We start from the raw sequence: 27,940 nt of genomic DNA, 5'->3' as shown, positions 1-27,940 counted from the left end.
TAGATTGGGGGGAGGTATGGTGAATTTAAGAGACATGATTAGAAACCAGAGGACACTTAACTAGATATTGCAAAAATGACGCAACCCGATTTGCTGAGAATCGGGTCGTCACACCGAATGTGAAAATTGATAAAATATTTTATATTAACTACAGTTTTTATGTATTATCTGCAAACTTTACGGTGATAAACTGGGCCTTGGGGGACACGAATAGGTTGGCGAAGCTTTTGACCTTAACCATCATTGTTAGTGCCCAAGATCAAAGTTGACCTTGACTGAAAAAAAACCAACAAACCCCAAAACATATTGAGTAATACAGCATATGAAAGGCATAGAGCAGGGGTCTCAAACTGCAGTCCTAGAGGGCCGGTGTCCTGAGGTGGCAATTCAGCCATTTGATTCATGTTACAGCTGCTCATGACATGGTGAAATAAAAGTACTTTTAGAAGTACATTTTTCCAAACACTTACATTTACTTAAATTTACTTGAGTAGGGTCAGGAGTTTTCTCCTCAGCCTGCAGTCAAGTTCTATACTCTTCCTAATGACCTACTAATTTATTCAGGTGTGTTGCAACAGGGACACATGGAAAGGTTTCAGGACACCAGCCCTCGAGGACTGGAGTTTGAGCCCTTGGCATAGAGAGAGCTGTACAACACACTCTTTTTTTTTTTTTTTTCAATACGATGGCCTACGACTTTACAGTGACATCATAACAGGCTGATATCAGCATGATGTAATAAAAACAACATAAGCCATAACAACTTTGATGTTATTACTGTTATAACTAGAGTAACAACATCGAGTTTTAGCATAGCCTCTAGCATAGCCCTTGCTCTTCTGGGGGACTTGCTGTTGTTACTATTATTATTAAAATATGTAGCTATACATGTAAAGCTATCCATCTATCTACCTGTCTATCAAATTTTAAGTACAAAATCCATCCCCAAATGATTGTTTGATAGAAGTTATACAACAGGTTTGGTAAATTTAAGTACAGCTTTAACAAACACAATTGTGATCATATTCATATAATTTCATCAGCAGATACTTTCAAATGCACTCCAAAGTCTGTTCAAAATGAAAAGAGATGACACTTTAAGGTTAGAGAAGCTTTATATCAGCATAGTCAAAACCCATGAAACTTCTCTGTGTATTTACAAAAACATAATACAAGAATAAAAAAGAGAAAATGAACACGTCACAAATGGAGTCCCACATACTGTCACAAAAACAGAAAGAAAAAAAATGATCCAATTTACAAATTGATCTTTATGTACTCCCACTTATGGCTTCAATCTAACACAAAACAAAATAAAACATCTCAGGTCAGCTGTGATGGTGCGCCATCAGTCCATCGTTCCCTTTGCAATAATAATTCTCTCTAGCATTATCTTTAAATAATAATAATAATAATATCAAATACACATACAAGACAGAGGAGCTACATTTGTGAGCTGTACACTTTGCAGTAAGGGAAGGGAAAGGAGAATGTTTGCAGGAATATTCACCCTTTGTACATGATAATAATTCATCTTGGGCAGTGAAAAAGGTTTCAAAGATTATTTAAAAACGAGCTTGTTTTATTTTTCTGTACCAACCAATTGTTCATCATACTAAAAATCACAGTTTTTCCGGATGACAGTTAAGTATGAGTGACCAAAGCTTGCAGTTTATCATCCATACTGCTTACCTCTTATTACTTCTCTTTCTCATTTGAACATTTTTATGTCTAGGATATGGGAGCATGTTTTGTCACCAAGTAAAACAAACAAACAAACAAACAAACTAATGATTTCCTTCATTTCTGTCAAAAACATTTGTTTCGGCCCCACAAAAGCACATAATGGGAAAAACCCACAGGATGAATTGTAGTAAGAGTTCAGGTGAAATAAAAACTTTCAGTCTGTACAGTACTACTGAGTACTACGGATTACTACGGAGTACTAACTTTTGTGCAAACATTCCTCAGCCTTATGCTGACTTCAGTTTAATTACAATTAGCATAGTGACTGATCTTATGTGACTTAAAGTCAGACTATGGAAGTTTTTAAAGACGAATTAGCTCGTTTTCCCTCAGACTAATTGAAAGATGAATCCGTAACTACTAGAATGCATGAATGCTTAGTTCAATACATTCAGGACTTTTGCTTTATCTGTCTTGCTTGGTCTGGTATGACCATTAGCTTTTAGTTGCTAAATGTTAGCTAATGCAATGACCTATCTACAATGCCACTTTGCCGACTTTTGTGTTTAGACATTTCCCATTTCCACCTGTTGCATGTTGGCTGCTGTTAAAGCAGGTTCATAGTCTCACTTTAAGCCTTGAGCGAGTTTTTTTCTTAATGAACATTCGCCTTCAAATTAAATATGAAAACAAATATTGTCAAGTGGGATGAGAAAACCATTGATAGTATAAAACTTTAAATGCAATGTATGCGGTCTTTAGACATTTACATACTCTAAAAAGACTTCTCAAATATCGGCCCAAGGATTGCGATGTCTCTCCACTTCTCTTCTGGTACTGCAAACAGACTAATTAGAAAAAAGAAGACTTGATGACAGCCATTTAGATCAATCAAACAGTGACTTTATATATTTAAACTCACTGGAATTTTAACTTTAGGCTACTGGTATTTTGTTTTTGGGTGCCGAGCTTTGTGATCTGATGCAAAGGCAGGAAAATCTGTCTGTGACCGGACTGTTTGCACTCTCATACACACCGTATGCAAATTTACAGTTCTCCTCTGGGTCAATTTTGTTCCTTTGTACAGTCTCATTGGAGCAGAGGAAGAGCAGATGAAGGTAGCAGAGTCACCACTTAGAACTGGAGAAAAACAGGAGCGTAGAAACATGGACAGAAACCATGGAAGGGTGGGACTTCGGTCAGGGGGGGTAGTAGTAGTAAGATGGCACCTGGGGCTACTGTCCGATTGGGCAGGTGGTGGAGGAAGAGTCACTGGCCTAGATGGCATCATATCATGTCTCACTGCTTTTTGGTGAGCCACACCAGGTTATTGAGCGACAGACCAAACCTGCTTCCAGAGCCCTCACACACTCATCGTCATGTTTGGAGAATACTGCAGAAAAAAGTTAAGCAGAAACATAAAAACGCAACTGTTTATGTGTTTAAGAGAGGAAAGCACATCTCTAGCCATCAGTCTTAATTATGCAACAGTCACACGAAGCATATTAGTGGTTGGAGACCAAAATTGCTAGGACCATATGCGCCAAATGGGACTTTGTTGCCTTTGAAATGATTGCTTTGAAGACAGGGATCAGGTCTGTGAGCACTCGCAGTCAGCTGCAAAGCCTCTTTGTTTCACCAGCAAGAATTAGCATCACATTTAAAATCACGGCTGCATCATGGGAACTAAGCTAACTAGCCAGAGATAATGCTGGTGAAAATACACTATGTCCAGTTTAAACAAAGAAAAAGAAGATGGCAATGGCCATAAAGTCGAGGCTTCAGAACAGTAGTCAGCAAACCAGTGGTGGTGTTATCTTTTATATACAGTCTATATATCTTGCAGAGACTAGTAAGACTGATATTATCCGCATGGTAAAAAGTACAGCAAGTAGTATCTTAGCTTAGCATAAAAAATGGGCACGTTTAAGGCAAAGTATTACAGGGAACTCTCAGCAGCAAACACCTCCAGTAATCCCATATATTAAGAAACTAATTTTCACTCACACTTTCGCTCTGAAAAGGGTTGAGGAAGTTTCCTCCCATCTCTCCATCCTCCCGAGGCGTCCCAGGCTGATTACTCATACTTAGGTTACCAGGAGAGTTCTGTTCAAAGACAAATAAAACATATATCACAGTATCTGCTACAAAAATCAGAAGTGTAGTTCAGAGTAGGTGAAAAACTTCTCATACCTTGGGGAGACTGTCCATATCGCCCGACCCTGAAGGAGGGAACACAAATATGAAAATAATGCACATCACCACGATCAAATGAATACTAATTTTTCATGACAAATCAGGGACAAACATAACCAGAGGTTTTTTAGTTTGTTTGTTTTACCCCTGCCGGACACAGAAGCTTCTTGTTTTTGTACCTAAAGAGCCATTCATGTGATGTGGCTCCATCCCGGCCATTCCCCCTAATGGACCATCACTGCCTCCACCCATAGGAAACTTCGGAGAACACACATAGGGCAAGTTAACAGCAGTATTCCTGTTTGACTTGTAACACTAACACAGACCCAATTGCCACTCACATTTGGCCGGCTTCCACCTGGAGGGACTGTGTTTATCATAGTGTACATGTTATCTCCAGAGTTAGTTGAATCTGACACAACACAAAAAGGAAAACGGAAACAGTAAGAAAATTAAAGGTCAGTAGCATGTTTATATATCTACATACACATATACAACTGATACACACAGAGCTTACCTGCTGGACTTGGCATTATTGGTGTTCCAGGTGGCCCTCCTCCCCCCGGAGGTCCCTGAAAAGAGAGTTTTGTTTTCATGACATTCATGCATGATCCTGTGAATTAAAGCCTATTTAGCTAGTTTAAGAGTTTCAAACATACATACCGCATAGCTTCCTGGTGACGCAGAAGAGTATGGGGTCTACAAAGACAAAGAAGTAAACCACTCAAGTCATGAAATGAAAATGAAACTTCTTCAGTATTTTTGTTGCAGGACTTACAGAATTGGAGTTGGGAGGATTTGGCCAGGGTCTACCACCACCAGGTCCCCTAGAAAACACCCATACACTTGAGTTTTTTGCATTTGGCAGGGTCTTTGTTTCCAATTTATTTGGGAAGAGCTGGCAATAACAAGCTCCCCAGATGCCAGAAAAAAAGTAAATGGAAGAAGAAGAAGAAGAAGAAAAAACTAAAGAAGACTAAATAGAGGGAAAGGTTAAGGTTGTGGTTTCATGTTCAGAGCCAAAAGTTAAAAACATGTGGTAAAGCTGTAGGCAAAAGACAGTTAAAGGAAACGGCTGACTATAACAACTCTACTGAGTGATTAAAGATAGCTGACATTTGGAGAAAAATGTGCTGAGTAAGCTTACATTTTTAAAATAGATACACAGACAAGTGTATTTTACTCTTTTATAAGCTCATGTGCTCAGATAGGCCTTATGCTACTCTGTCTATATGTGCGTGTGTTATGGTGTTATTCATATACCACTCACATGCTCATACCAGGCATCCCAGGACCAACCAGAGCATTCAGTGGTGGCCTCATCCCACCTCCATAGTTCTGGGAAAAAACAGAAACCAGAATTCCATTTGGACACGACTACATGAGAGTAACTATCAGAAACAAAACTTACAGCAAGTAGTCCTCAAAGAAAAATCATCTTGACCCAAACCTGGGGTCCTAGTGGGACCATGCCCCTGGGTGGAGTCATCCTCTGCATTGGTCCTCCCATATTTGGATGTCCTGAAGTGTAGGATTTACCAGAATGAGAAAAGGTTCTCTTCAAACATGCATTTTTGTGTTTAACACCTTTTTGTGGCCACTTTGGTAACTCAAACCCTCCCTCCCTCGAGGTGGTGTCGGAGAGGCGGATGCTGTCCAAGATAAAGACAATGTTGGATAACACCTCCCACCCACTCCATGACATGTTGGTCAGTCACAGGAGCTCGTTCAGTGAGAGACTGAGATTACCGAAAAGCACCACTGAACGACACAGGAAATCATTCCTGCCTGTGGCCATCTCCCTGTACAACGCATCCACTTAACACACTGTTTGCTGCTACAACTACACATGTTTCTTTTCCAAATATTTATTTATAAGTGACTTATGTATGTATATATATATGTATATATTGTACTATTCTTAGTTAGCGTATTGTCTGTCTTGTCTTAATGTTGGTTTAAAATGGAGCACTGTAACAAAAAATAATTTCCCCCAGGGATCAATAAAGTATTCTGATTCTGATTCAAACCACAGACGAGGATGCATTTTTAAGGCGACGAGACTTAGATGGCACAAATGCTAAAATTTACAGCTGCTTCAGTGACACCGTTTTCTTGGTCTGATGTTGGTTCGACAGCGGCTGAACACCATCTTCACCCATGCATAATTTAAGTGTTGTCTGGAGCAGTGAGTAGTTTGCGTAAATGGGAGTATGCTTGATTCATAAGAATACCGAACATGCTGGTTTTAATATTAATGATAATAGTATATCAGGGAGAGGCTAACCATGAGTTCATCTTGGTAACAAGCAGCTTTCAACTGGGTTTCACGGTTATCTGAACACTATTAAAAACTCATAAACGTGCCATTCTTCCAGTGCAATGAATAAGGGCGACTGTTTCTTTATATACCGTCTTTGATCAGATATAACAACGCTTTCAATTTTCAGTGTGTTATGTGATTTCTAGAGGGACTCTCCAGAGAATGTATTGTCATAAAACCTTTGTTTCACAATCCCCTCGGGAACCCATTCTGACTTTGGTGATTCCCTTCTCCCAATTATAGTGTCATAATGGGGTTTATTTATTTTGTAATGAAATATCTTGACAGCTACTACGGTAAAATTTGGCTCAGGAATCCATGATCTATAGGTGGAGAGTCCTCTTTTAGTCGTGTTAATACATAAGGGTGCATGTTTTAAGGGCAAAACCTCAATCAGGCTATGATCGCACAGTAAATATTATTTCAAAAGACAAAATCCTGCCTGCCTGTGTGTGTTTCAGTGTGGGCATGCACCTTGCTGTCTTGTGGGATCCATTCCACTTGGTAACATAGGCTGGCTCCCTGGAACTCCTCCAAGACCCTACAGAAAGAAGAGGATCCATCTCCAATGTTATAATCACTGTGATGTTGCTCATTTTTACAATTCAGTTACGTCTGCTGCCTGCAGGGGTCAGTCTGGCTCTTACCTGATTCGGTAATCTGAGGGGCGGTCTTGGTCCTCCGGGGTATCGAGGTGACATAAATGGCTAAAAATTAGGCAAATAAAATATTACATGCAGACAAATAAATGGACTGACCACATGTGTAACAAAGATTTAGAGGGTGGCACAGTGGGAACTTCATACGCTCTTCAAAGCAGGGAACCAACCAGAGCTGCTTTTATGTTTTCACTTGAATTCAGGGCTCATTTTCCTTTAACCATACAGCAAACGGAGGAAGCTGACCGCATTTTCACTGGAGTGAATTTATGAGGGGGAGAAAAAAAATGACAGGAAAAAGAAGGATGATAATGATGTCAGTGCGTGTGTTAACTCTGTGGAATTTGGCAGCCTGTATGAGGAGCTCTTTTGCAGCTGTGAGTGGGCTTTCACTTGTCCTCACCACAGACAGTAGCAATGCTGTTGCTATGTCTGCTGAACTGATGCCACCCCGGACAGAAGAGCCACTCTGCAGTGGTGGAGGAGCAATGCAGAAATCTGCCACTAGAGAGCAATGGTCCTCTTAATTTAATCAGAGCCTTCACTTAAATTGCTGTCTTAGTTGTGCTTAAATCAACTGGATGAAGCTACAGCATTTTAGGTTTCTTTAGTGATGGCGTTACTATTTTTTTTACTATTAATTAAAAAATGTAAACAACTAATCATTATCAGCAAATGACGTAACAGAATTTGAATGAATAAAACGAAGCATCATTTGTGACTGACTTTGGAAATAATGTGCAATTTATCACAAAAAAAAAAGATAGTGCAGATATTCCGTTATATTTCATACACAAAAAACCAGACAGAAGAGCTGGCAATCAGGTAATTATTATATTTCTTTAACTAAGGTCCTGACAAGACCTTGCCTTCAAAGAGCGACTGATCTTCAGAAGCAGACGGAAAAAGCCGTTCGGACTCACATGTGAGTTTATGAAAGCGGAACTAAGAAATGCCCGGGAAGACTATTGATCTTTGCGTCTAATCCGAGCGCCTGAATTTGACTGATAATGACGTTTAATCGATGTACAACTGGCAGAGGCCTTCACAGATGATCTGGGGCAATGCTGCATGTGTGCGTTTTTGTGTGCCAGAAATTTATCTCTCCTGTCAGATTAGTTGTGTTTGAGATTGTACACATATTCAAAGGTAACGTACGTGAATATACATACAGTTGTTGTTATCTGAGAGTGAGTTCTTGCTCTTAGGGGATTCATTGGATTTCTAGTTAGGATGTTTGCAATGCGCTCTTTCAATTTAAAATGCCTGGAGATGGCTTGTTGCTGTGATTTGGAGCAGTTTCAATACAATGCAATTGAAATGAAGTGAGACTGAATCTGCCAAATATGGGGAAGCTTAAATTTGAGCTGATATTACATCCTCTGGAGTGACAGAAACATGGCCGTTCAGCTCTGCGTTGCATGCATACCTGAAAGAATCCCGGTGGGACTGGCCCTACTGGCATGCCCTCTACTGGGGGAAGGTTACCGAGGACTGGGCTCGGTGCTGCTGCGGCACTCTGAAAGAGACAAATGGCGAAAAAGGGAGACTTCAACTCAGATCTCAGACTTGTCAGAAACAACAAACTCAACACCTCTTTCACCTGTTTCATCAGCTACTCTCCATTTTTCTGCAGAATAAGCAAACAGATATAATAGTTTGGATAATTTCTGTCTTCCTCAAAGCAGGAATTTACTTATCCATGTTGCAAAGATAACACATCCAACACCAAATACCAGATAAGCCTGCTACCACTTATATAAAAGTCATAGTCTGCACTGCGAGGGTCTTTCCCCATCTCTCTCCCTCAGTGGGATATTTCCTGTTTCTGCAGATGCCCTGCCATGCCGGCCCAGGTTTATTTTTATTCAATGCGTTTTTGTTGTGCTTGTCCCAGACGGGTGGCGCTGGATCATTTCAGCACTGCCTCTGTCTGCTTCCTGTCGCATTGTACAACCAAGTTACCACCCAGCACCGGCCTCTTCTTCCTAATCCTCTTTAGGAATACAGAGCAGACAACGCACAGTGTGGGAGAGTGTACGTACATCCATATATTGTACACAATAACGTGTGAACAGTGGGCTCATGAAGCCGGAGTGGCTGCATCTGTGTCAGTATCTGCCCACTCTCTGTTCTATTTTTCTGATCTTCCTTTTCACTTTCTCTCCCCCTCTGAAGGCACTGGAGGGGTGTAAAGAGATCCAGCGAAATTCACCCAACAGTCTCTGAAGTTTCCGCCAGCTGACTTTTTAGGTCAGACAGGAACAAGGTTTAATCAGAGCTGAGATAAAAGCAGACTGACGACACCCCTGTATCCTCCTCTGCTCCACCCCGCCACCCTCTCTGTTCCTTCGCTCTCATATCTCTCGATCGTTAATGTTGAGCAATGTCGAACAGGATGCCGTGCAGTTTTTAGATTCTATATTCTGCTGTAAACATAGGCTGTATTTGTCTCAGCAGATGAACGTACAGATGGACACAGATGGATATTTGCAGCTCCATGGTTCAGTAGCGGGAGGCTAGATTTGGTGTGTGTGTCTGTTTCTGTGTGTACAAAATCATGCACTGCATCAAGTGTGTTTTGTTTTTTGGGATTTTTTCTCCCCTTTTATTCCCTCTCCCTCCTCGCACCCTGGATTACCCAGAATGCCTTTCCACCCTGGCAGCCTGGAGGTCTGCTGAGTTTGCCTTCGTGCACCGAGAGAGGGAGGGAAAGAGGAGAAAAGAGGACAAAGCAGAGATTATGAGTGTGTGTGTGCATGTGGCAGTGAGTGTGTGAGCGCACTTAATGTTTGTGGCGGAAAAAGAAGAACGGGAGGAGGGAGGAGGAGGGGATCTACCTGACCTGCTGACAAAGCAGCATTTTCCCCAAACACCCAAACACGGCAACGAGGAGAAATAAAAGCAAAAACAACAAGCCTCAAAAAGCAGGACCAGCTCTCATACATGGAAAACTACAGCAACGCTAAAAGCTCTGGTACTGCTGCCGACGGTTAAGTGCCTTTTGATTACGACAAATCAGGTTGAGTCAAATGACATTAAAATCTGAATGAATCACAGGTTTAACAAAGCCTCTTTAAAAGAAGTGATTTTTTCCCCCCATGTTTGTCTCCATACGTTGATCTCTAGAAGAGTCATGTGGGTTAAACAGTGTAAAACTGGGATTTGGAAACAGGCGTATTTGCTTTGCCAGTTGTGGCAAGCAGCTTCATGGCCCATTCTCTCATTTTCACAATGACAAATGAAGCAAATGAGAACAAAAACAAAAACGCTGAGTTGATTCTAAATATTGAAAATGCAGTTTTTAGATTTTTAGGTGAAGGAGTTGAAAACCGCCCAAAATAAACCAACCAGAGAGACAGCAAAAACTTTGAGTGGCCGAACCAACAGTGTGGTAACTTCTTAAACAGAATGAATGCGCTGCTCAGCTCAGCAACACCAAAAGACCTGCAAGACCACAGAGGACAACTGCAGTGGATGATTGCAGAATTCTTTCCTCTGTTATAAAAACCCTTCACAACATTTAACCATTTTAACCTCTGCTACAGTAACACATTCAAGGACGTGGGCATATACCCAAGCTCCCTAAAAAGCCATTCGCTGATCCAGAATGCTGCAGCCAGAGTACTGACAGGAACTAGGCACGGAGAGCATATTTCTCTTCACTGGCTCGCTGTTAAATTCAGAACTGAATTAAAAATCCTTCTCCTCACATACTAAATCTTGAATAATCAGGCCCCGATCTTAGCTATAAGACTGCTGGTTTACTTTTAGTTCCTAGATTTGAGAAAGTAGAACTGTTGGTTACACTCAAGAACAAGGAGGTCAGACTGGACTTTGCCAGGAAACATCTAAAAGAGCCGGGAAGAAACAGCTAACGGTAGAGCTGATGTTATGGCATTAGGATATATGGCTGCCAGTGGGACTGCTATAACAGTAGCAGCAGGATAACCTGTGAAGTGTGCAGGCCTGTACTCGCTGCTCAGATTCAGCCAAATGCTGCAAAACCGATCAGACAGTGCTTCACAATGGACAGATAATGACCCACACAAACCAAATCCAAAAGCAAACCAAGAGTTTCTCGAGCAAAGAAACGGGACAGTCTTCAGTGGACACGCCACTCACCTGATCATTATTTCCAGTTACTAAATACAAAACTGAAGGCTGAATCACGTGTGTCCTTCCCTCCTCTGAAAACAGAATCTATAAAATCTGTTCAGTTAAACTGACGGCAAAGCTTAAAGATCTGCAGAATCATAACACCTGGTGTCGCTGTATAATAGTAATGTGGTGCCACTACCTCGTGTTAGCCACAGCGATGCTGTGATCCACACAGCAAACTCCTCGTTGTCAGTTCTGTTTAAATACCGATTCACAAGCGAGCTCAACATATTCCAGCACTTAACCTTAGCAACCACAAAAGATCCACAGATTGTTACACAGTTAATGAATCCATCATTAACACCTCTCACACATCAGTGTTTACACTTTTCTGACAAGGCCAAGTGAGAGGAACACTGAGATAATGAGGTAATGCCTGTACACATTAACACCGTACGGTAGTGTACACTATTGTGTGAATGTAGCTGCCAGCAGTGGTGCAGTGTAACGCTTCTGCATACACTTCTCACTGAACTTAAATGCAACCGAACACTGACGCTAATTTCCACTGCACTTCATTTGATGGACTTCATTGCCCATTCAATTTGCGAACAAGCTGTAAGGCCAATTATAACGCTCAAAAATTCTCAGCCCTTAAATGAAAATTAACCTGTCTGAAACTGGATTTGGGGGAACGACAACAATTTTTCTTGGCGGGTAAATCATTGCTTTTGCTGCCAATGTCCATGCAGCATTTTATAGTTTCATTGTTTGCTACATTTCCAGTTAAAAACATGAAGGGAAAACACTGCTTGACCGCGCACCACCGTTTGTTCAGCTGTGACACCTGTACAGCTGAAACATGCTCCATGAACAATGGCGTGAAACAGAAACACTGTGTAATGACAAAACTGCTTGATTATTATTTTTCTGTATAATATATATATTTTTTAATAAACAACAAAAACTAGTATTAGACAACACCTGTACCTGCCTATAAGACAGCAAAACATAAGCCAAATGTGTTGGACTCTACCTTTTTCTTCAGTATAAATACTGAACTTAAATACAGTAAATGTACAAAAATAAAAAAAATGAGAGTAAATTTTTAAATTTTAAGGGGTCTTTTTACAGTGCTGGGTCACAACAATCTGACCTGAGCTATTCTGTTACTCCAAAAGTCTTTGCCTTTTTTGCTGTATTGATCATGTGTTAGAGAGCATTGTTTTAATGAATGCACAATGGCGGGGAAAAGGTATTGCATGCATGTATGTAACATCGACCTGAACCATGATACCACAATGACTAAAACGCTCAGCGTTTGAGTTTTCCTTTAATTTGTCACACCCATCTGTAGATATACAGATAACCAGAATGTCACTGAGCTCATTCGGCTCACTATCCATCACAGTTTACAGGTTATTGTCTGTGAAACGACAAATGTTACCTTGACCTTGAGCGCAGTTTGTGTGAAGACTCACTACACTAGGAGGAGTAGGCTAGCAGATGGATTCCTCGCCACGCCATAAGATAGTCGATCCTTCGGCCGGATGAGCTGATTAAAGTGTATAACAAATGAACTTATCTTCAAGAAGAGTAAGGTTCAGTCCACTTTAAGCAATTTCCCTCACTTCTTTTCTTAAAACTATCTTCGTTCTTACACTCGTATCTTTTCCGATACTCCATCATTTTCTAGAGCGATCCAGAAAGACCTGATTGAAGCGTAACAAGACAATCAACTCTTCCGTCTGCCCATTCGGGAACCCCATTACATTACAGCTTTTCATTTAATGAAGCGCTGTGTTTGTTGTGTTCTCCCCACATTGCGGTTATTTGCACGCTAAACGAAGTGTTTGTGATGAAACCCGAGGCAGTGGAACAGCCCCCGAATGTCCTCAGATGAACACCTGCATCTCCTGGCAAACTCATTTGTTTCATAAATTATTCAAAACACCACCCTCCAGGAGGGGAATTACAGTATACCAGACATACACAACAAGGCATACAATAACACAAACTACAATTGCCATTTATGAAGTTTAAAAAAAAGGTCCAAAAAAGAGGCTAAAATAAGGTCAGCTTCTATTTCAAACTGTGAAGACTGGTAAATAAAACAGCGTCTTTCCTGTGTGAAAGAAAAAAAGGCAGTAAATGTATCATATGTCACAACAAACAAGGGGGAAAAAAAAAAATCACCCGAATTCGAGGTTTACTCACTGAAGTATTAGATGTATTAGATCTACCGCGTCCACTCTGTTATCAAAAAGCTTCCCATATTATGGAAATATGTATAATTTCTCCATCAGAAATGGCGCTTTCTCTCCCGAAGCATCTCCTGCTTTATGCCTGAAAACGACCCAAACATGTAATTTGCTAAACTTTTCTATAAAAAGCACAAAAATGCATCGAAAGAACTCCGTAGTCATTCATATGTAGGGCAATTACGCCGCAGCTCAACACTTTACAACTTAATCAGACTTCCTCCATACTACATTCACAGTACACTAATCCCATCACACTAAAGGGCTCACAAATACTTAACAAGATAACTTGCAAACTCTTTCATCCCTCCATGTTTACAGATTAATGCGTGTGTGTGTTTGTGTGTGATGCATGTATACTTAGCTTGGGGGTGTGTGTGAGTGTGTGTGCATGTGAAGGTGAGGAGTCATTTTCATTCAATACTGCAGAGACTGAGAGACACTCAGAGATGCGTGAGTGGAATCTCAAAAGGCTGTCTGTGTCTACCTTCCCTCTCTGTTTCTATCGCTGTGTAAACCTGAAGCGGTCCCTCCACCTCTCTGTCTCACGCAGCCTCACACATCAGCTCTGTCTGATTTTTATTTATTTATTTATGTATTAATTTACCACCCCATTACAAGAAGTTTAATAAATATGTATCCCACATAAAATGTCCTGCTGTAGTAAAACTGACCTGACAATCTGTTTACATCATGCAGCATAGGTGAGTTCATCTGTGTTTACCATCACTTAAATATCAAATAATTGAAAATGATATTACTTTACAGTAACTGCAATACTCCAGTAGTCTGGTATTCAGGCCCAACAGCAGGAAGTCACTCCTTTTTTCAAGCCTTTATTATTTGGTTTGTTCACCTTTATATTTGATGATAGAATCTTCCGTCAGATATTCAAATTTCTACAGAGCCTCAATTTTACAACCTGCTCCTGGACAGACGGGTTATGTTGCCTGTCTTCCTCTTTAACCCTATAAAGGCTGCATATCTGCTACATCCAGTATTTTTCTGCAGTTTATCGCTTACAACTGTATTTTTTGCGGGGGGGGGGGGGGGGGGGGTACACCGATTAGGGTGACCGACCTTCTTTTGCACTTGTTGACTTGTAAAAGCCTATATGACATTTTTTATTTCACTTCAGAGAAGGCATCGTTTAAATGTGTTAAAGTTTTCTTTAAACAAACAGTATTATTAAAGTTCTTCATGACAGTGTCCTCTTTTTTTTGGAAGTCAAAATATGGTCACCATAACGCTGATTAAATGGAGGTCTCAAAAACTCATGTATCAAATATGACACACCAGGTGTTACAGGGTTAAGATACCCCAGATTTGCTCTGTTGGACTAAGGTGAGGTAACGTTTTTAACATACTCCTCTGGCTCTGATTAGTTCCGCTGTGGCTCGTTCTATACCTCCTGATTAATGCTGCAAATGCACTTCCACTGATTTGTAGCTGGTCTTAGAATTTCCTGGATCACTTTCCAAGTTTGAAAAGCCTCACAGTCAGCCTTTCTTTTATTTTCAGACACCTTAAAACAGACAGACTCCAAAATTCACAAAGTTTCCTGTTCACAGGTCATATTAAAACCACATTCATGCAGTTATGCCTAATCCGAAATCACAGGTGTGTTTAAATTTGTTGATTCCTTCTTTTAGCCTGTTTTCAACATTGCATTTTGATTGTATCACATTTGTCTGCTTAAGAGAGTAAATACTCAACTTCTGACCTTAGAAACAATAAAATTATTATTAATCTGACATTTAAGTCACACACAGGTGCACCCTCTTCAGACTAACACAGCAATATTGAATGTGTATGCAGTTTTAAATAACAGTATTTATATCTGTATAATATTATAGACCTGGGTAAAGTGCCTCAGATGCGATAAGGTGAAAGCACTGTTGGCTTTGGTTGTTTAATGGAACAACAGGATTTATTATGAAATACTCAGAGCAGACCACTACTAAGTTATCCTATAAATTCTCACTACCACTAACTAATACTACTTCCCACCTAGCGAGAGTCCACCTCCCTACAGACACAGAATTAACCATTTCATAACACAAAGAAGAGCAGATAACTTGAACTAATAAGTGAAATTATTTGCTTCAGTTAACCTGTGAACGATGGCCAGTGACAGAGGTTGACATATTTTCATTTATGAATTACAGTAGCAGCTGGGGAAAAATGGCAGAAGGAAAAATCTCTGAGACTGCGAGAAAATGTTCAAGTAAAAGCTCGAGGGGCAGGTTCACGAATTCTTCACTGAGCACAGTGGCTGTCTTGGAGAGCCTTTAGGTGAAAGGCTGCAGCGGGCTGTGCATAACAGTTAACACTGAGTCTCAAGGCCACATCAGGATCTACGAATGACACGCTACACAGGAAGGAAATGTGTTCCCCCTCCCTCCCCCTCGTTTCTACTCACTCCATCCTATCAAATGCCATTAGTCCACTTCCTGAACAAGGAGGGAGGGTGTGGAAAGAAGAGATGCTTCCATTCTGCATGATTCCCTCTTTGCACGCACACACACACACACACACACACACACACAAACAAGAAAAACACACATTCATATATGCACAATATCACAGTGTGAATATGTGTATCCACAGAATAAAACTTTGGAGTATCTGTATCTGTAAATGTCATATGAGAGAGGCAAAACGAAGCGCAGAGATGAGAATGGGTGTGCTCTCCTTTTAATCATCTATTATTCACATCTCCCATAGCAAGACAGATCAACACACCCCACTGTGGAATCCCAGCCCAAACTCACTTTTCAGTTTCAAGACTTAAAAATCACCCTCTGCTATTCAAAGCTTGGAGCAGACCTTTCCTGTTTGCCCACACTGTACCAGAGCTACTTGCAAGTGTCTGAACCAAATTCAGTTGAAACACCAAGGTTATGTCATCTTTGAGCTCTTACGAGGGAAAGTCCAAGATGAGGCTCAAGAATAGTGACTTGCAAGCCCAGAGTGAAAGTTGTCTAATATGGCTTCTAGTCAGTGCTAGTATGAAAAGTGATGATAGCACGATGGCCTAAATGAGAGCAAATATCAGACTGCTTCCATCAGGAAGGAGGTTCTGCAGCATCCGGTCCCGTACCAGCAGACTGAGAGACAGCTTTTTCCATCAGGCCATCAGACTGCTGAACACGTCATAGACACCTCAGCTTCACTACTGGAACTTCAACATTATGCACTCCACACTGTATATAAATGCCACTTGTTTTGCACATATTCAACTCTGTATATTTTATATATTTTATTATTATTATTATTATTATTATTATTATTATTATTATTATTATTATTATTATTATTTTATTTTTTTACTATTTAATTTGTAAAAATGTGTATACACACACACACACACACACAAACACACACACACACACACACGTAGGAAAATATTTAGTATACACATCCAGAAATGCATACACTATTATATATTGTACATATATTTATTAGTTTCAGGTTGGCCATTCTTGTATTTTGCTCGTTTGTGTTGTTGTGTTTGCACATCTCTGTTGCTTGTGGGGCTCGCACACAAGAATTTCACTCGCATGTGCTGTGCCAGTGTGCCTGCACATGTGATGTGACAATAAAAAGTGATTTGATTTGATTTGATATCAGATTTGTAAGGAAATGTTCACACCTCTAGTTTGTTTAGTGTGGTTTGAATGAGCTCACGAGTTTGTAAACTTGTAGCTTTTTCCCATGGTTTGGTTTATTTTCACACGGAGAAAAATTCAAGTGAACTCCAAGTGAATCAAAATTCATCACTACAAACTGCGTGAAAATATTCAGTTCGCTTATTGGCCAGATGTGTCTGGGGCGGGAGCATCAAAAGTCAACACAGAAATAAGGTGTTGTGCTCTGGACTATAGGAGGACAGAGAATTTATGTTCGTTTCACAGCTATTTGTTCGTCTGCCCAGACCTTTGCACATCTACAGTACTGCCTGGTGGTTGGTTTGGATCGAGGTTGGATCACGTTAACACCATAAACGAACTGGACTGGAGTTCATGTGGAACTACACCAAGACCACCTCCTCTCCAGGGTTTTGGTGTGATTGTTTTGCTCTGCAATTACTGAGTCCACACCTTGACAAATGAAACGCACCACGGGGGAAAACGAACCAGAGTTCAACACCACAGGTGTGAAAACACCCTAAATGGAAAAATCCAGTATATGCACTGCATTGTATTGCTGTATGTAATCTGGTACTGTAATTGATTTGTTTATATGTATGTGTATATATTTACATATGTACAAATACTATTTGCACTTCTGGTTTGATGTTGTTTGAGTTATATTCTTTTTCAATGACAATAAATCTAATCGAATCAAATCGAATCTGCAATTAGCCTCAAGCTATGTGGGGTTTACAAAGAATCTCAATGAAATAGCTAAATGAAAACAATCAAAACAAAAAGGGTGGTTTCCATATTTCTATACATACCTCATGAACAGTTTACTACAAGCTACATTCATGCATTCAAACAAAATGTTATTCTATAGCTTTGGTGCTTTCTAACAATCACACACTCACAGCCCGATGGATGCACCGGGGGCAAGGACACTTCGCCACGCAGACTCTGTGACGCACTGAACAACCAACATTACAAATGGTAGATGACACACTCTACCACCTCAGCCACCCCTGTAGTGACCTGTGCTTTTTCACAGTAAAATCAGCATCAGTCCTGACGTTGAATGGTTATACTACCTAATAATTTTCATGTTAGCTTTTTAGCAAAAGCTCTAATGATCACGCACGGTGCTTGATTTGCCGATACTCTCAGTACAAATGTAGAATAATGAGAGAAAATACTGTGGAATACTAGGTCTACTTTTTTTAATTAACTGAGAACAAGCAAAATGATATAATTTCACATTTTAAGAACGGTAAGCTTGCTCGTTCTTGTAATGGGATGCAAACAAGAAAACAAAAAACAAGAAAAACAGAAAAATACAAAATAGAAGTTGAGAAGTCAGTTTCAGATACAGCAACGCAACTGTCGACTAATATCACCAGGCAAAGATTTAAAACTGCAGCATCTGGTCAACTGTCCTTTAGTAAAAGATGAGCAAAGAAAAGATTCAGGAAAACATAGTTACCAGTGGTATATACAGATGAGTAAAGTTGACATCTGGCAAACTTCAAGCAATAATGACCCAAAAGCAAGGCTTTAATGTTCAGTGTTAAAGGTCTGGATATTAAGTGGCACTACAAAGATTAAACTAAAGAGGACATCCACACAGGAAGTGATTTGTGTGTTGCACATTGTTTTGCCACCGATGTTTGTTCACTAATCGGCATTCCAATCATTCCAGACTTTGGTTGCCTAGGTAACCATTTTTTTTTTTAAGCAAAAGGCCTGAGCCGCACCTCATTTCTTTCTATTTTGTGTCCAAGGAGTCAGACTTTGGTCTTTTTTAAGTGTTCATGAGCAATAGTTCTCCAGCCTTCCTGACAGTCTTCGGGTTTTTCTATAAACATTGGCTGCTTTTTCACAAAGTATCAGTCTTTGTACCTGACCATTTTCCGTTTTAAGAGAGTGTGTTTTTGTTTGTTAAGGCCCTCAAAGCCTTAATTATATGGCTGAATAGTTATTTCTGTTATACATCTTTAAAGTCTGCTTGATATCTGCCCAGGGCACATGCATAGTTGGTACATGCAATTGGTAAAGTAAATTCTCTGTATATGAAAAAACAGGGACACGTGAACACCTGCATGAACTCTCATGTTCACCGTCTGGTGTCAACATTGTACCTCGGACCTGAGTGGACCTTAGAGGACTTGCGGACATGGAAAATATGATCAAGGCTAATCCCTGATAAATGAATCATTCAAGCATTATAAAATGCACCCAACTCAAGGAATCGAGCGTTGTGTCTACACATTAGAGAAATACATTTAAAATTGTAACTTTAGGAACTTACTAGCAGTCGGTCACAAAAACACGTAATTAGTTACAGAATCCGTCATGGATCGGCCTCCCCAGAGCTCGAACCTCAACATCGTTGATGCAATGTGGGATCATCTTGATAGAGACCAGAACAAAAGTCATCCAGCATCCAAGAAGCCTAGAGAACTATTTCTGAAGACTACTTACAGAAGAAAGCTGGCTAAGAGAGTTCAGCCTTGACTGAAAAATAAAGGTGGTAATACCAAATATAGAGTTTCATGTTTGCTAGTTTGCCTGTCCTTGCTTGGAAGCCACTAAATGTCACTGACTTTCTTTTGTCTGTGGTTGTTTTTTGTGTGGATGCTTATTAAGGTTATAGCAAAACCAAAGTAAAACCTAGACGATAATAATCAGAAATGCAGACCTGACAAATAAACAAAAAATAAAAGTTGGAAATGTCACATATATGCATGACTGTGGGGTGGACAGCAGGTGGAAAATATAAAGTGGATATAAAGTGGGGAAATGAGCTTTATGTGTAAAGACTAAAGAACTTATTATGAAAGGCTAATTTCTCGCAGTTGAGTTTAGCATTTTCTCAGTTTTATTCTAGCACAACAGTCTTTCACTATCACAATCTTTCAAAATCTTTGCCATGTTTATCGACTTTAGCAGCACATTATCAGTATAACACAATCCCCACCAGCACCCAGACACTCTCTAGTGTAACATTACAGGTGATTACCTGGTAAAATGGCACCACTGCGCTAATCTGCTTGGTCTCACTGGGCGATTACAGGTAGGGTGATATCAGCTGCACAGGGGGTGACTATGATGGAGGGGGGAGGGGGGGAGGGCATACTGGTTGTGTTTCCTTTATCACTGATGTCATTATCGACCCTTGTAAACATCTCCGAGTCTTGCAAGGAGCTGTATAATATGCGAGGTGGAGCTGCAGGCTGATACACTGTCAGATACACATACAGAGCTGAAAATGATAGTCACTTTGGCGCTGGGGTGTTACTCTTCGTCCACCACTATCTTTCCTTGGTTCAACGGCACTGGGGAAGATAAGGGAGATGGACTGAACACAGAGGGGAGGGTGGGCAAAAAAATAAAAAAAAGACAGAAGATTTAAATCCTGCAGCTTAGATAGAGATGAGGCTATAGTGTGGTCTTTTCTAATGTATTTAGAAGATCATTGCAAAGACTTTGATTATTATGTCATCTTTAATAGAATCACTTCAATTATTTTAAAACACATCATAGTGCAATTACGGAGATTGAGAAACGTAATTAAGAAAACTGGCAGAAATGTTAATTCACAGACTTATTGCCACAGGAACAACTAATGAGGAGTTGTCTCATCTTGCAGTTCTTTAAGTAATAGAAGGCCAGACACAGGAGACAGCACAAGATAAGGATATGGGTGTCTACAAGAGGAAAGGAAAATTTATCTCTTGTATCCCATGGCCCTGTTACAGCTTCTCCTTATTCTTACGCCTACTAGTGTTTCACTGCCCTCAGTTAACCTCTCCCCTCCGCTCAGTGCCGTGGCTTCATCTTTGCCCCTGCCTCAAAGCGAGGCGTGCATATGTCAACATCACATAACACTTCACCTCGGCGTGTCTAAACACGCGTGCGACATGACTCAGCGTAATACACCAGTGGAAAACATACTCCTTAGAGAGCATATGGGGAGGGGGGGGGGGGGCACAACGGGCCAGCAAAAGAGGAAGCAACACACATGGAGAGGAGTCTCTAAAAGGAAAACTGAGGCAAAGAAGGAATGAAGAAGAAGATGAAGTAGTAGGCAGGGAAAGGTAGAAATGTGGGTTTTTGGTAAAGAAATATTTCAGTATAAGTGGCCCCACACTGAAATTTCCATTTTGATTTTTAAAACAGAGATCGTGACAGCCATTTCCATCTCTCCTCCACCTATGGAAATTCCCATTCTCTTTCTCTCCTCTTGGTTCGCTCTTCATTGCCATGGCAATGATGTTACAGTGAGTCACCTCATCATCTCCCTCCTCCTCAACACCGCCAAGAAAGAACATGGGAGCGTGTAAGAGAGAGAGAGAGAGAGAGAGACATGGACAGAGACAAAGAGAGAGGGAGTGAGAGGTTTTGTGGGGTGGAGGAGGAGATAGAGCTCTGTTTCCCTGGAAACAGACCGGGGGTCTCCCCAACCCCCATTGGCTCTCTGCTGGTTGGAATCAGCTTGTTACCCACAATACTTGAGCCAACGGAGTCTCTGTTTCTAGGTTGTCTCTGTCCAGTCTGTTTTTTTTTCTTCCCATCTGTTCAAACGCACACAAACAAGCTCAGGTTCTGGTCAAAATTCAGGTTTGCATTCATACCACTGAAACGTGCTGTCCGAGCTCAGGTTTGTTCGGTGATACGATATGATCAGATATTAAAACTGCAGAACTCAAAACAGTCATTTTTCAGTTATTATAACAAACTCAGGACTTTTATTATTGTGTCCCCATACTTCTCCACCATATTCTTCCAATCCCCTTGAGCCTTGCTCTAAACAGGGTTCACCATGGCCACCTCATCATATGGTATCTCTCATCTCTATGGACCAGTATAATATAAGGTTTAAGGTTTCAAGTTGTTTAAGAATGTTTTACTTTAAGGAATGAGTCGACTTTCTTTCCTCTGTTCCCTGTGTGCCAGCACAGCATACACACTAAGGAAAGGAGACTAGTTGGAAGAAAAATGCAGTAGAGACTGAGAGCACATATGTTAATGAAACAACTTTTTTTTTCTTTAAATGTGGTAATTTATTTAGGTCCCTGTCACAGATGCCTAGAAACCAGACGGTGACTATCTAGCAACCACTGGTTGTGAAGAAACAACATGCATTCCTGGATGGGTTGGCGAGCAATTGCTGGTAGTTTCTATGGAGGACAGTGCCTACTTATCTGCAAACACTTGTCATCTACTTGGCAATCAATAGTAAAACTTGAAAAAGTGCGATAAAAAAAACCAACTCTACAAAATGTTAACCTTAAAGTAAAAGCTATGCTTTACTACCACTTTTACTTTGAAGATGAATATTCTCCATTTACTGCTTGTGCTGCATTATCCATCTATCTATCCATTTTGTTCCACCTATCCAGGGCCAAGTCACTGGGGCAGCAGCTTAAGCAGACAAGCCCAAACATCCCTCTCCCCAGCCACCCCTTCTAGCTTATCCATGGAAACACCAAGGCAATCCCAAACCAAGAGACGGAGAAATATAATCTCTCCAGTGTGCCATTAGTCTGCCTGGGATCTCCAGTCATGGTGGGACATGACTGGAACACCTCACCCCGGAGGCGCCCAGGAGGCATCCTTGTTAGATGCCCAAACCACCTTAGCTGGCTCCTTTCGATGTGGAGGAGTAGCAGCTCTACTCTGAGTCCCATTGAAAGGCTGAGGTCTCCTCGTGGCTAATTTCCACTGCTTGTATCCGCAATCTAGTTTTTTCGGTTACTACCCACAGCTCGTGACCATAGGCGAGGGTAGGGATGTAGATTGACCAATAAACCGTCGTGAACAAGACCCCAACACTTAAACTCCCCCACTTTAGGCTCTAAATCGAACCTGACATGTAGTGGGCACTCTACACTTTTCCTGCTAAGGACCTTGGCTACAGACTTAGAGGTGCCGATTCTCATTCCCGCCACTTCCCACTTGGTTGCAAACCACTCCAGTGCGAGCTGGAGGCCACCACCTGATGAACCCAATAGAACCACAACATCTGCAAAAAGTAGAGATGAAATTCTTAGACAATCTAATTAGAAGCCTTCTGCCACTTGGCTATGCCCAGGCAAGTCGGCATCTTTGATGCAAACTACAGGCAACAACAGCAATCTGCAAACAACCAAAGCAATTGCAAGGAGGTTTTGGGTGCAGCATAACAAACCTGTTGCAACCACTTGCCAACTGGTTAAGGAATACACAGCAACATGGGGTCAAGGGGGGGGGTCACTGACTGGTCTCTAAGCATCCATGACTGAGGCTTTCGCAATTGATTTCACACTGACTGCCATCAACCTCCAGCAACCACTTGGGAACCGGTTGGGGAATGTTTTCCGTCTCAACTGATGGTTGGGAGATTGTTGCTGACCAGTCTCTTAGCCTCTTAGGGACATTACTTAGAGAGTAAAGCATTCTCTCTAAGAGAATTGGGGGTATGGAGTCTTAGGTGTCAGGAAAATATTAAGTAACTTGCCATCTCTAGCTATCTCCATGGACACTTTCCTGAATATTTAGTAGTAATCCTCAAATTGTTTTAATGCAGTGCACTGTGACTGTATCTATAAGAAACAAAGAGATCAAAAATGAAGCTGCAGGGTTTAGCTTAAGACAGTAGTTAGAAAGGTTTTACTGATGAAGATTGGGAGGCAGCTCAGCTTGAGACGATGACTTCAGGGGAAAGGAAGTCTCATAGTCAAAAGCATGGCTGTAAGAATTTTGGCTTGCTGAGGTGTGATGTTTATTAATGTAGATGTGTCTCGGAACTCCTAGGAGTGCTGCTAAACCAGACTGTTTAAGTTAGGAAAGATCAGCAGGTTAACATATTTGCAAGAATGTTTTCATTATGACGTAGAACATTTAGGGTAACAACTGTTTTTATGACTCAGTAATACTAGAGAGAGAGAATAAAGGAAAGTCTAAGGTCGGCTGTGCACTTAGTGTCCTTTAATATACTGAAACAGCATACATTTTTACTTCACATGTCTCTCAGCGCAGACAGTGGCTGCTTGTCCTTCAGCATCTCACAGGCAGTACGGTACAGGATGTGTGCACTCGTGCTTATCAAACACTACTGTTTGAGAACCATATGTATGTAAATGAATAAAGCAGCACAGAGTGTTGTTACATATTTACCAATCTGTTTATGGTGTAGCTTAACAATAATGACACAATATACGTGCTGCTGTCACAGTGCACGCTATGAATGCACTTCTATGCATGAGGGGGAGAGTATGAATGTAAGATCTGACAGCATGAGACAAGGCATTTTTATCAAAGGGGGTTGCTCTTGGCACTCCTCCTTGATCTCTTCTTCCCCTAACTGCTGTGTGCCTGCTATCTCCCACAGTGATGCCACACAATGATACCAGGCTCCCTCTGCTATAATACTTGCCTGTAACACTGCTGCCTGACTACTAGCACATTTTATGTCTACTCAGTCTCCAGTTCATCCATCTGTCACCTTTGCTCATCTTGAAGATCCCATATTGTGAAAATGCCTTTTGCCTTTTCTAGCTTTAAAATGTCTTAGCTATGAGCAAAGCAAGCCAAATGAGTCTTCACATGTCAGAGGACAGAAGACCTTCTCCAAAACATTCACAAATGAATAAAGTTACCGTCTGTTTAATTTTCTCTCACAGACTGTATAGAAAAGATGTACATAGCTTCCAAGTTTGAAAAGAAAAAATGATGCAAATTGTCTTAAACCTGCATTTTTTTCCCCTAATGGCCAGCCTGAGGCAACTCATCCAGCTGCAAAAAGAAATCCAGCTGAATTGAAGTCTGTGGAAAAAAAACAGCCCTCGGCTTTGTCGTACTGTAACATCAGTAAACACCTTCTTAATGAGTTTGTGATCTCAGTTGCTAGTTTCAAGTCTGAATAAGTACAACATGACATTAGGTAAATCATGCCCTTTATACTGAAAAAAGAGGATAAAGCTGGGTGTGCTTCGTCATGTGATTGAGTGCCCCTCTGATTCAGTCACAGCCACTCCTGACTTGTCACTTCTGGGACCTCTTTTATTTACAGTCTATGTTCTCTCCTATCTTCTGGGCTCAAATATACATTATTTTAACCCTTTAAAGCCCTTTGAACCATGAAAAAATATATTCTTTGAAATATATTCTTTCTGAACTCTTTAGAATTTAACTGGTTTGATATTTAGTCTTTTTTTTTGCAATGTATTGCTCAAAAATGTGCTGTATTCATTTAGGTTATTTTGGGAGAAAAAACTCCCACAAATTGTGTGTATCAAATACAATACATTAGGCATTAAGGGGTTAATGTCGCCATTTCACAATATAGACTTTTTCGATGACATATTTCTATGTTGTTAGATAAGTGAATGAGAATGAGATAATGACTGAATAGCGGGCGTAGAGACACCAGAGTCGCTGTGCTGCACTTTTGAAATCCTGATTTTATAACTGTAAAGTGAAGTGAAGGACAATAGTAGAGCAGAGAGAGAATGGCTTTTGTGTCACTCACACTCATTCAGGTCTGTGAGCCACATGGCAACCACAGAAGTTCTCCTGCCTTGTTTTGGCCGGGGTTTCTGTGGCATGGGCAGGAAATGCACAGCAGTTTTCCTGAAAGGGGGGGGGGGGGGGGGCTGCAGCAACTCTGAAGCACCTTATTTGGCACAGGGCTAATACCAGGAGTATACGACCTGATCTGATTCTGAGCTCACACTGTGAAACTTACATTAACTTGGTAATAGGTGCATAATATGGGAATTGTAGATAATTTAGCCTTGCAGAGATCTTTTGTTATTGTAGTGTTTGCCAATTCAGCAACATTATTGGAGCTCACTCAGATGACCTCTAGTATATCAGAGGTCCACCTACTGACACAGACTAGAGCATTTTAGCTTAAAGCATACTTTAGTTCACAATAAGCACTTTTTAAACAACAACTTGGATTCATCAAGGATAGCGTTTCACCCAGTGACTTTCTTCAGTTAAAGCACATACTTATCTTAAGACTGCACAGCACAACCAGTACTTCTGTCAAACACTGATAATCTCCTGAAATCAAAAGTCAGGCATCTTCTCCGTGGAGTTCAGTTAAGAGTTCTCCCCAACTCCCCCGAAGATTTCAAGGTCACCAGCACTCCTTGTACCAGTTCGCCTCTTTAACAAAGTCTCTATTCAAGAGCTTGTAAGAATAATCTACACAGAGAAAGTTATAGTAGTAAGAGTGCTGTGGGAATTATGTAAGTGCTACACACACATTTACAATTTACACACAATTACACACTAATGCACTTAACACAGTGCATACTTTTTTCTGATAGCACAGCTGTGAAACAGGTGTCCGTTTTCAAACTCGCAACGCTGTCAGGAAAAACCCCTGAAATGACACGCACGGGTCTGTGATGTATATTCTTCCAACACAGAAACGAGTCTGACTTTTGTCTCTAATAGGATCATTTCCGGGCCAGGCATGAGAATTTAAAAATAACTTGTTTATGTGACTCCATGGGCCCTTGCAAATGGAAACCGCTCATTTAGTATTGAGAACACAATTTACAAAGCACTTAACAGAACTGTAAACGGCCTTTCTGATGCCTGAAAAGCTTTGTCTGAGGATGGAAATCAATAACGCTGCATCTCTCTTCACTTTGTTCATCAGCCTTTTCTTTCTTCCATTTTTAACATTAGATTACTGTATTAATGTCCTAGAAGACCATCCCCACGCGCTCAAATCTAGTTATATGATTGGCATCTACATAACAAAACCATATGCATGAATCCCACGCACACGCAAACAAGAGAGAGCACAAATCAAACCGTTTCAATCAGATTCGCACAAAGCCAAATGTATCTACAGTAGGTAGTTCAAACTGGGATAAACTCGCAAATGAAGTCAAAAGCCTTGTCACAATCCCATCAATTATCAAAGGAGTGGGACACAAAGATGATGCCAGCGAGCTCCTATATCTCTGCAGCATTAATTAGGACTTCACTCAGTAATTAGCTATCTGAAAATAATTACCATGAAAATGTCTGATTAAAATCTCCGCCAGTCTCAAAGTCAGGAGACTGAAAGAGAGACACGGGCATCAAATTAAGGCGTGTTCCTTCTTCCTTCTAACGACGTCCACCACAGTTGTCCTCTCGTTTTGTTTTAATTGAGTGGCAGATATGTGGGAAGTACCTCTCATTGGCTGCGAGATGTAGTGTTGCATTGGAGCAGTTGATTGAAAGTGACCTTGGTCTAATTACAATTGGTCTAATTATAATTCTCTGATTACATCCCTGCAGGAAACGTAAGAATGAGATGCTGCTGGTGGCCTTAGCTAATCACGTTAAGATACATTCTGAATGATTTCTGAATTGAATAGATTCTGATCAGACACATAGAAAAACAACAACATACTGTTGTGGCTGCTTCCACTACAAATACTTAATTACTCGGTTTTTATGTTTTGTTTTTGGTTTTTTTGCTTTTTGTGTTACAAATTATTGACATGAATCACAAAGCGTTTATCTCACCAGTGTTTTTCCCTCTTATTTATTTTCATACATCTCCTTGCTTCCATGTTTCTCTCTGCCTGTCTCCTCTCTTTTTTGTTTGTCTCTCAGGCCTGAGGTCACGATGCCCTCCAGCTCCCTCCTTGGGAGCCGGGATGACATCATCACATCGCTGCCTCGTCCTCAGAGTGCCTATTCATCACCCCGATCATCATCGCCGGCATCAGCAGCATCACCTGCGTACGCACACGGGCACGCATACACACACCGACTGTATGCAGATAAAAGGGGAAGTGAGGAAGTGAACCCCCATCCCTCGTTCCACAGGACTGCAAGCTTAAAGGAAAAAAGGGAGTAAACCACAGAGCCACACACGTAGGGGGAGAGAGAGAAGATCCTGCTGGGCTAGGCAGAAACCCCTGACCTGTGCACTTCCAACAATACATCTCAATAAACCACTGTAGAGAAATGTGATGAGTCAGACTGCACGCTCCTGAGGGAAAAACAACAACAACATAAAAAGCAGGAGAAGACCCCAGCGCACACACAAGCACCTCCAAACTCAAAACGAGGACC

At 40.9% G+C, this 27,940-nt stretch overlaps 1 protein-coding gene across 2 annotated transcripts in view; it reads right to left on the bottom strand.

Moving 5' to 3' along the window:
• Positions 1-1,096: 1,096 nt before the first annotated feature.
• Positions 1,097-27,940, bottom strand: part of LOC146696881 (single-stranded DNA-binding protein 2) — a 56,992-nt gene continuing 30,148 nt past the window's right edge. For both annotated transcript variants that reach the window (XM_085475212.1, XM_085475211.1), the window contains 13 exons: positions 8,294-8,383; positions 6,853-6,912; positions 6,680-6,746; positions 5,333-5,403; positions 5,153-5,220; positions 4,661-4,709; positions 4,546-4,581; positions 4,400-4,454; positions 4,224-4,294; positions 4,062-4,140; positions 3,880-3,908; positions 3,694-3,792; positions 1,097-3,079 (listed from right to left, as the gene is read on the bottom strand). In XM_085475212.1, coding sequence (XP_085331338.1) covers positions 3,050-3,079; positions 3,694-3,792; positions 3,880-3,908; positions 4,062-4,140; positions 4,224-4,294; positions 4,400-4,454; positions 4,546-4,581; positions 4,661-4,709; positions 5,153-5,220; positions 5,333-5,403; positions 6,680-6,746; positions 6,853-6,912; positions 8,294-8,383 — 804 coding nt within the window. In that variant the 3' untranslated portion in view covers positions 1,097-3,049. The remainder of the gene's footprint in view (positions 3,080-3,693; positions 3,793-3,879; positions 3,909-4,061; positions 4,141-4,223; positions 4,295-4,399; positions 4,455-4,545; positions 4,582-4,660; positions 4,710-5,152; positions 5,221-5,332; positions 5,404-6,679; positions 6,747-6,852; positions 6,913-8,293; positions 8,384-27,940) is intronic.

This window comes from Copadichromis virginalis, linkage group LG12 (assembly GCF_057382275.1).
Source record: "Copadichromis virginalis isolate Kocher_CV1m ecotype Utaka linkage group LG12, C_Virginalis_male_GT1.1, whole genome shotgun sequence".
NCBI classification, from domain to species: Eukaryota; Metazoa; Chordata; class Actinopteri; order Cichliformes; family Cichlidae; genus Copadichromis; species Copadichromis virginalis.
The sequence above is the reverse complement of the archived record's forward strand: the minus strand, read 5'-3'. Positions and strand labels throughout refer to the sequence as shown.